General features: G+C 45.0%; 1 protein-coding gene across 1 annotated transcript in view; it reads right to left on the bottom strand.

Moving 5' to 3' along the window:
- Nucleotides 1-10000, bottom strand: part of dnah2 (dynein, axonemal, heavy chain 2) — a gene marked incomplete at both ends in the record, with an annotated part of 552347 nt that overhangs the window by 16480 nt on the left and 525867 nt on the right. Inside the window, 1 exon segment of the mRNA XM_080741500.1 lies at nt 9662-9890. Within this exon segment, the coding sequence (XP_080597626.1) occupies nt 9662-9890 (229 nt within the window).

Below are 10000 nucleotides of genomic sequence, written 5' to 3'. Positions count from 1 at the left end.
GAAAAGATCATGTGTTTGTGCATTTTAACTCAGTCAGGGCCGGTCGACTTTTAGATCGACTATCTCATTATGGAGTTCCCTGCCAAGCGACTTTAATCGGCTTTTATATAAAAGCATTGTTTAAGCTTTTAATTTGGGTTAATAGACGGAGCGGAACGGTTAGCTTACCTTCGGCTAGTATACAGACGTAAACCGTGAAAAAAAAGGATACGATTATGATGTCACCTTTAAGCCATAGCTTCCTGTTTACGTAGGCCTCTGCTAGCCGCTAGGCTCAATGCAAACCATCCGACCCTCACGCACGCAGCTTCACTAGGTCGGATTTTGATTCAGAAACTTTCTGTGTGGCATCTGTATACGTTCCGGTGCCCATACCGATGGTGGTTTTAGACGATCAAGCACGAATTGAACAGTATTGAGCTCAGATGGCGGCCCGCAGGTCTCCCATTCATGTCAATGGGGATCGACGTCATCGTCCCATCCTTGAATGTTGTGAACCTTGGTTTTAACATGGGTTAACATGGGGGCTTCCACAGTCTATGGTCTATGGCTCGCTCTAGTGGTCATTTTGTGGTATGGTATTTCAACGTGGCTTGGTAAATTGATGTGATTATGATGATTAAATATAGCTATTTCCTGGCGTTATAAGCGCACATTCATATTTAAATTTGGCTGGCAATAATATCAAAAGTACAGCCCTAATTGATCCTATCAAACAAAAACAGTGTGCGTGATGACGCACGTCGATTCTACTTAATAATACATGAGGACAGCATGATTGACAGGTGCCTGTGTCAATCAACTTCAACAACTCCCCGCAAGCCACCCTTCCCCCGCCTCCCCGTTCATCCTCTCTGCACAGCGAAGCGCTGGCCTCAGCCAATCACAAGCCAAGCAGAAGCTTCTTCTTCAAATTAAGCTATCGTTATAGAACTTAGACTATACATTTGTTGCACTGATTCACAGTGGTGCTGGTGTGTGATATGTTTCATTGGACAACAGATCTGAAAGGAGGACCTAAGACTTCCTACCATGCTGCTGTGGTAGTCAGACACAAGCTGTACTCATTTGGAGTCCCGAACTACAGTGATCAGATTGAAGTCAACATCTTCAACACGTTGTCTTTGCGTTGGAGTAAGTTGGCCCCAGTGACAAATGGAAGAGGACAAAGTCCCATTAAGGTTCCCTCCGGGCTCAGCGGCCACACAGCTGTGCTGGTAGAAGACATTGTCTACATCTGGGGAGGAGGGTATCCTTACTGCAATGTGCTTCATGCCTTTGATGTTGACACACACAGCTGGTTCAAACCCAATATTTCTGGGTCTATTCCAGAAGCAAGGAGCTTCCACTCAGCCTGTGTCCTGGAGAAGGTCATTTATGTGCATGGAGGATACACTGATCTGACTGGACGGAATAATGACATGTACAAGTTGGACACCACCATAATGGTCTGGTCTTTAATTAACGCCAGAGGAACTCCACCTGCTTCAGTAGGTCACTCTGCCACCATCATCGGGACAAAGATGTTTGTATTTGGGGGCTGTGATGGTAAAGGCACCTACTGCAAGAGCATCAGAGTGTTTGACACAGAGAGCAACTGCTGGCTGAGCACGCCTTCAGCACAGCTTCGCCCAGAAGAACGTTCAAGTCATTCAGCCTTTGCCTACAATGGAGAGCTGTACGTATGTGGTGGCTGTAATTGGAAACACTGCTCCAATGATCTGTGGAATTTCAGTCCAGAGACCTTTTCCTGGAAGCAGGTTGAGACCAAGGGGAAAGGTCCCTGTAGGATGCGTGACATGTGCTGTTGCATGGTGGGAGATCGTATCATCATCTTTGGAAGATACAATGACCTGCACATGTTAGATTTAAATCCTAGCCTAAAGACGTTATGCAAGCTATCAGTTATTCATTATGGTCTGGATAAGTCTGAACTCCCACATGACATCAGGTGGGAAATGGCAACCATGACTGCCAACAGCAACAAAACAAAATGACAGCCAAACAAGCAAACGACCACTCTAAATAAATACATGTGGCAACACGGTCTAAGCATAGAAATATGAGTTATTTACATCAATCGTCCCATAAGCCCTAACACAGTACGTCCTGTGAAGGTCTTGTGAAGTTGGAGAAGATCAATGTCCACTCGCGACGATCCACTCAAATACCACAAGGCAACCACACTAAAGGCAACGAGAGGGGCCGTCTAGCCCATTGCATAGCATATGCCAGATGGGCATAAATGAGCATATGTCCGATAAGCTTGAGGATTGGTGGATTGGTGAGCTTCACATGACATTCTGGCAAACCAGACTGTCTGTGTTTACTTCATCCAATGGGAAAACCCTTGAAATAATACAAAGTAACGTCATCAAGGTGATGATGTCACCATCATCACCATCAACAGCCAATGAGGGACCAGTATTCTTGGTGATGTCAACATCAACAGTTTAGAAGATAGGTGTAACATTAACCAGCTATTGGTCTGGTGAAGTTCTGAGAACATGTCTGTAACATTAAAAGAGGGGGGCATTGAGGCCCTGCTGAAAGGTCTGGAGATGAGCCCGGTGGTGCTCCAAGTGTTGCAAATTGAGTACAAAGGTTCTGGTTGATGGCGATGAGTGATGGTTTGCATTATTACGGGATATTCAGGCTAGCACCCCAGTTAAACCATCTGACTGAGCTGATGGCAGTTCAAAAGTTCTGTGTGTGCCAGTTGAATAAGTACCGATGTTTCTGGTTGACATTGGCACATTTCACTCAGGTTTTTCATCTCACTCATGTCACTTTGTCTGCTGACCTCACTCAGCAACGAAAAAAAAAAAGAAAAAAAAAGATCACAGGAGGCAAGCAGTGATCACCCCATGATGTGCATGCAATGTAGTTTCAAATGCACTACATTGCAGGCGCTAAAAAACTAAAAAAAGAAGAAGACATCTGTGGCATGATCTGGGCAGATTGCCCCAGGAAATGTGCCAATCTCAACCCAAAACAATGGTACACCACCAGACAACTGCCAGATGGACAAACTGGGGTGGATATATTGGAAATGGAGGTAATGAAGTCGGCTGAGGAAATTGGAGACAAGATTGGAAATCCCAGTCCATATACTGGCTATGGCACAACTAAATCTCCCCAGGAGCCCATTCCAAGAACCTCTTTCTCTCCCCAGGAGCCCAGTCCAAGCACCAGCTCATTCTTTCCCTCTCCCCAGAAGCGTGGTCCAAGCACATACTCAGGAAAGTATGGTGTTGGACCTCCTCCGAAGCGCTCTCCAAGCACCTACATGTCTTCATTTCCTACACCTGCTGCACATCCTGGGCCATCAAACAGCGTCACGTCTACATCACCCGCTGCTCCTGGTCTTGGCTGTGGCAGTGGTTCGGTGAAGACCCCTCCTTGTACCACCGCAATTCCTATTGACCTTCTCAACCCCTATCAAACCAAACTACTGGAAAAATATGCTGTTGGCGTATAGAATATGCCAAACTTTTTGCACATGTACATCTGAGGATGCTCTTTTCTTTTACTGTTGCTCTTTTTGCCTTTTGCACTCCTTTTTAGATTATTATTATTATTATTTTTAGATGTGGTTTGCTGTTATTATATTGTTTTTTTTTTTTGATATACGACTGCATTGACTGAAGGATGCCAAACAAAAACTAATTTTACTCTTATGTACCTGTACAAAAGACGTAACAATAAAGTACAACCTTGAACCAGGTGGACTGTGCAAGCTTGTGTGACTAATAAGAGCACGGGTAGAGATCCGGGTCACAGCCTTCAACAAAGAGGTGGAAACGTTCTTCTCTTTAGTGGAGCAGGGCAAGGTTTACCTCATCTCCAAGGCAACAATAAAGACGGCCAACAAGCGCTACCCAACAAGCGCTACCACCAGATGACACTGAACAAAGACACCGCCATCGTGCCCTGTGACGACAGCCCAGACATCCCCACGCTGCAGTGTGACTTCGTACCCATCGGTGAGCTAGAGAACAGGGACCTGGACACCTTTGTTGATGTGATCGGAGTGTGCACAAGTGCTGAGGAGGTGTCTCAGGTCACGAAAATAGAGACGGGAAGAGACTTCTCCAAGAGAGAAATCAGCCTAATGGACACCAGTGCTAGAGAGGTGAGAGTCACCCTGTGGGAGGAGCAGGCAGAGAGGTGTGATGGCTCTGCTCAACCCATAGTAGCCGTCAAAGCGGCTCGCCTGTCAGATTTCAGAGGCCAGCGAAATCTGTCAGTGTCGGTCATTTCAACGATTGTGGTCAACCCAGATATACCAGAGGCCTTTAGACTTAGAGCATGGTATGACAGGGAGGGCCAAGCCTTAAGCAGCCAATCCCTGACACAAACCCGGTCACAGAGGGGCGTAGCCACGGTCAACTGGAAAACCCTGGGCGACATGGAAAATGGACCCCAGGGACAGGGAGAACGGGCGGATTACTACAGCTGTGTGGCAACGGTGATCAACATTCGTAAGGCCAACTGCGTGTACCAGGCTTGTCCCCGCGCAGACTGCAACAAGAAGGTTGTAGACCCGCAGAATGGGAATTTCCGCTGTGTCAAATGCAACCAAGAGTTTCCCGACTTCAAATACAGACTTTTACTGGCCGTCAGTATAGCAGACTTTGGGGATAACCAATGGGTGACATGCTTCCAGGACACCGCTGAGGTGCGGTGTCCTGGGAAAGGTAATGTATATCTACGGAGTCAACGCAGAGTCACTGGGACATCTCAGAGACACAGATGAGACTGCGTTCGACAGCGTGTTCCACAAAGCATCCTTCACCACCCATGTCTTTAAAAACAGGGTCAAGCTGGAGACATACAATGATGAGAATCGTGTGAAGACCACAGTGATGGAAATCCAACCAGTGGACCACATCGAATACAGCAGTAGGCTGATCAGAAACATCTACAGAATGGCCAGCAGCCACCCCGGTCTGTGAACATACACGAATATGAGTCATGCACAAAATGACTGGACAGTCTGCATTCCATTCTTAAAACTATAACCTTTGGTACAAAATCAGTTATCAAGGTCGCTCCTGATCGAACTATTGATAGAGACAATGTTTTCCAATTGCCCTCCCAATTGCCCTCCCACATACACCCCTGTAAGACCAGAGGAAAAAGCCTGTTTTAAAAGGAAACTTTGTCTTCATATGCTCACTTAACATAAAATAACTTACTTTAATTTGTTGTATACATGTGTGTATTTTATTTAGGTGATACTTTTGTATAACATATTTCTGCTGTTTATGTATTTCTTTGTAATACTTTGTGATATTTTATATATTTTTGGTTAATGTATTTTAAGTATTTTAATGTCTTGGACCCCAGGAAGACTAGCTGATGTTAAAGCGTCAGCTAATGGGGATCTGTTTAAATAAACAAATAAACAGACAGCACTGAGGCCATGAATAACCACAAGTGCACAAGGAGCAAGTTGGCACCTCGACAGAGTTATATAAAATATCCTCAAGCTTGCACCACTCCTCCATTGAACTCAATGGATCTTTGGGGTTAAAGAAAAGGTTACTCTAGATCAGGGATGTCAAACATACGATGTTTGACATGTATATGATTCAATTCAATGTAGAGCATACATTTCTGAGCATTTAGAAAAAAAAGGTAAGTCTCTAGCCCATTCCTGTCAAGAGTTATGATTGTTTTAAGAATTAACCTAACTAATGCCTTCTCACTGCAGCCTAGGTTTCTCCCACCTGGCAGTGATTGAGTTGATTGATTGGAATGTTAAGTGACCAGCTCTCTCTCTCTCTTTGAAGATAAGATGACAGCATTGCTAGGAATGGGGTGGGGGGTCTGGCTATGAATAATACCTGAACATACCTACAATATTCAAACTGTACTCAAATATTACACATATTAGACATGGAAATTAATGTTGTTAAGAAAATAACTTATTTAAAAAATATAATAATAATAAAATGTAAAAGTTTTATTATTCAGATATTTTCTGAATATGCCATTATTGTTCATTACTTTTATTCTTTTTATTATGAAATACAATAAAAATAATTATTGTCCTGGATCAATAATATTTTTTTTAGCCATTTACAAATGATATATCAGGAATTGAATTATTCTATTATCAAATGGTTTATTCTTATTGGCACTTCTTAAAGGAGTAGTTCACCCCCAAAATGCCATGGAGCCAATGGAGACTCATTCCTAAAACAGACATTTGATTACAATAAATGCCTATTGATTCCGGATGGGGACCAAAATGCATTTGGGTCCCCATCCGGAATCAATGGGGGGAAGTGTACTATTATCACATTTTTGTCTTAGTAATGCGACAAATAAAATAAAAATCAAACCTCGGTTCGAAGTGAAGCGGTGGACAGATAAAACCTCTATTCTGAATGTATTTTTCATCTGTTTTGATAATCTGCAATAGATACTGCATGTACAAGACAGATAAACCCTGAAGGCCAAATTATCATGTGAAGCTTGACCAATCCTCAAAGTATCCATTCATCTAACCGGGAGGGACACCACACATTTTGCTTTTTGAAAAAGCCTATTCATTCTGGACTGATATTTTACACGTACGGGACAGGAAAAACCTGTTCATTCTGGCCTGGAGTGACCATATATGGACATAAGGTAACATACTTTGTGTTTTTGAAAAACCCTGTTCATTCTGGACTGAGATCACCATATATGGTAATTAAATGGACATTCTGTTTTTGAAAAAGCCTGTTCATTCTGGACTGAAATGACCATATATGGGCGTGATACACACAAAGCCATTCATTGGAAGCGGTTTTCACCGCTTCAAAAATATATTATTGAACTCAAGTCTCCATGGCGTGAGTAATCAAAGAAAAAAAAAGTCATTTTGGGGATGAACTACTCCTTAAAACAAATAGCATCTCTCGTACCTAACTCCAACTGTAATACCAATAATGAAAGTAGCTATTTTACTTAATAATAAACACAATTTGTAAAATGATATACTGCTATACTGCTGCAGTGGCTGAGACGACAGGAAGAAAAACAGAGCGAACATGTGCGCGAGTGTGCATGCCATCCGATCCGCGACTGGTTCGGCCCTCATCAAGTCGCCTTTCATCCAATGCGGCCCTCACCCCAAAATGAGTTCGACACCCCTGCTCTAGATGAAACAAGACGGACAAGAACAATAATGAGTACATATTTGGACAAGACTGATGTCATCTAGATGACATCAGTTTAACCAATATAAGTGGAAGGATGCGCAAGACTACTATTATATATTAATTATTTTACTGATCAACACTTTGGATTCTACAATCGTCTGAAATTCCATCTATGTGGAATGCTGAGGTGGACCACATACACGTGTACAGACTATGTACATATGACAGCGGTCACCGTGGGACACAACGTGTACTCCATTGGAGTCACGAACAGTGGTAGGACTCCAAGACCCTGTAACATGTCTGTCCACGTCTTCAACACAGTGTCTTTACGCTGGGTGAAGTTGACCCCAGTGACGACTGGAGAACGTCCCTGGGCGGTGGCGGTTCCTTCTTGGCGTCTCGGTCACACGGCCGTGCTGATAGAAGATACCATCTACATCTGGGGGGGTGTTGATTACACAAGGCTGTACTGCAATGTGCTTCTTGCGTTCGATGTCGACCTCCACAGATGGCTGGAGCCCCAGGGATCTGGGGCTGCTCCAGAGGGGAGGGCAGGCCACTCAGCGTGCGTCTTGGGAAAGGTAATGTATATCTACGGAGGGTTCAACAAGCACACCGACATCACTAATGCCATCTACAAGCTGGACGCCACCACAATGGTCTGGTCTTTCATTAGCAACAGGAGCACTCCAGCTCTTGCTTTAACGGGTCACTCTGCCACCATCTTCGGAAAAAAGATGTTTGTGTTTTGGAGCCCGCGCCCCTACAACAACAACATCAGAGTCAGAGTGTTTGACACAGAGACCAACTGCTGGCTGAGCACGCCTTCCGCACAGCTTCTTCCAGAAGGACGATGTGGTCATTCGGCCTTTGCTTACAATGGAGAGCTGTACATGTTTGGTGGATGTGGTCGCTCTTTTCAGACCCAGAAGAAGACCTTAAATGATCTGTGGAAATTCAACCCAGAGACCTTCACCTGGAAAAAGGTTCAGCCCAAGGGGAAAGGCCCAACTCAGACCGGATTCTGGCTCACAGACGACTTTGTGTGTTACATGGGCTGTTGCCTGGTGGGAGATCGTATCATCCTATTCAACAATGAACTGTATATCTTAGATTTAAGCCCTAGTCTGAAGACGCTATGCAAGATAGCAGTTATTCAGTACGGTCTGGAGCAGTCAGGACTTCCACACAACATCAGGCGGGAACTGGCGATGATTACCAAGAGAAACAAGGAACTAGAATAGACAGCAGGACAACAGATTGTGTGTGGAAACGCATCATGCGGTCAACAACAGCTGACCTCATAGACTGATGTAACGACCATGTTGAAAACACTAGAATATCATTATGCTGTTATTGCCACCTCAAAGTAAAACCACTCTCGCAGTGATTGGTGGTCCCTGAGGGAGAGGAAGGCAATAATCCAACATAATCATGTCTGCTTGTGTGAGGGACACCCTGGGTGAAGATGCTTCGGGTGGTCCACTGGTAATCCACAGAATCCACTGCGTCTTGGCACTGAAAGCTCAGCCTGGTGAACCTTCCAGGACGACAGTGGTTCGCCTTCACTAAGAGAAGCTTCTCCAGGTATCCCGCGAGCCACTGACATATAAAGGAACCCAAGCCTATAGCTGTCCAGACTTCTCTGCAGAGTTGGACGAGACGACAGGCAGCATTCAAGGAGGTGAAATCTAGGCTAGGCTAGGCGAGGCCAACGGGGGAATTCCGTCTGACCCATCCAGCAAAGCTCAGAGTCACTTTCAGAAACGAGATATGCACGTACATGTCACCGTCATGTGGGTACACTGGTTACTTATGTAACAGCCAGTGATGCAAGTATAGACCCTTCTTTTCTCTTTTCTTTTTTCCCCTTTTCGGAACAGAATCATCCCCCCTGTCCCGAGCATATATTAGGTTAGTGGGCGCTAATTTATGGTGGCGTTTTGCTGGTGGCGTTTGCTATATGCCCATATATGGGCGAATCAGTCGGTCGGATCGGCAATTCTGAGCAACCGGACCTTCATTATGCCTATACATGGCCATATTGGTCGGATCGGACAACCATCCATCCGACCAACGCGCTGCCAGACACGAACGACACTCCCTCGAGTCGTCAGCGAGCTTTTTTGTTTTTTTGAGCGGTGGTAAACCGCTCCATAGAGTGGCTGTGCGTGTGTCTGTAGCCTTTTTCCCCAGCGTTTTGCCATAGCAAAACGTGTGTGTAGCATAGCCTGTGTACATCCTAGACTCAAATCCTAGTCTGAAGACGTTATGCAAGCACGACCACTGCTCACTTCACATTGGGTGTGATTTCTTTTTTTTTGGAAGAAAAAAGTACAGAAAATAGTCGATCTGCAAGCTCACAACATGCTGCGACGAATTGTGAGTTTTTAGATCGGCTATTTTATATTAACAAGAGCTTGTGAATAAATAATAACTACATTTGGCAATACATCCCATGCCTCTCTCTCTATCTATCTCTCTCTCTCTGTCCCTTATACCTTGTCCTCTCGGCTGGGTCCGGTGCCAGTGGCGCTGGAGTCCTGGGGCTGCAGGGAGAGCAGGGTGTCAAACAGGGAGCGGGTCACGGCCACCTGGTTGGCCACGTCGGCGTTGGGGTGCAGGCCGAACACCTCGGGGTGCTCGGTGGGGGGAAGCTGGCTGATGTAGTTCTGGTAGTCTGCTGGGGTCCCGTCGCCAGGGATGTAGTACTCTGGCAGGGAGGTCAGTCTGCAGTACAGTGCAAGGTTATCTATTAGGGGTGAACGATATATTTAAACCCATTTAGGCCTAGAATCATTGAATGCTTTAACCAGTGAAACATAGCAGATATACTAGCT

The sequence above is a fragment of the Nannobrachium achirus genome, assembly GCF_963921795.1.
Source record: "Nannobrachium achirus genome assembly, chromosome: 14".
NCBI lineage: Eukaryota > Metazoa > Chordata > Actinopteri > Myctophiformes > Myctophidae > Nannobrachium > Nannobrachium achirus.
Note: the sequence above shows the minus strand (reverse complement) of the source record. Positions and strands in the feature narration are given on the sequence as shown.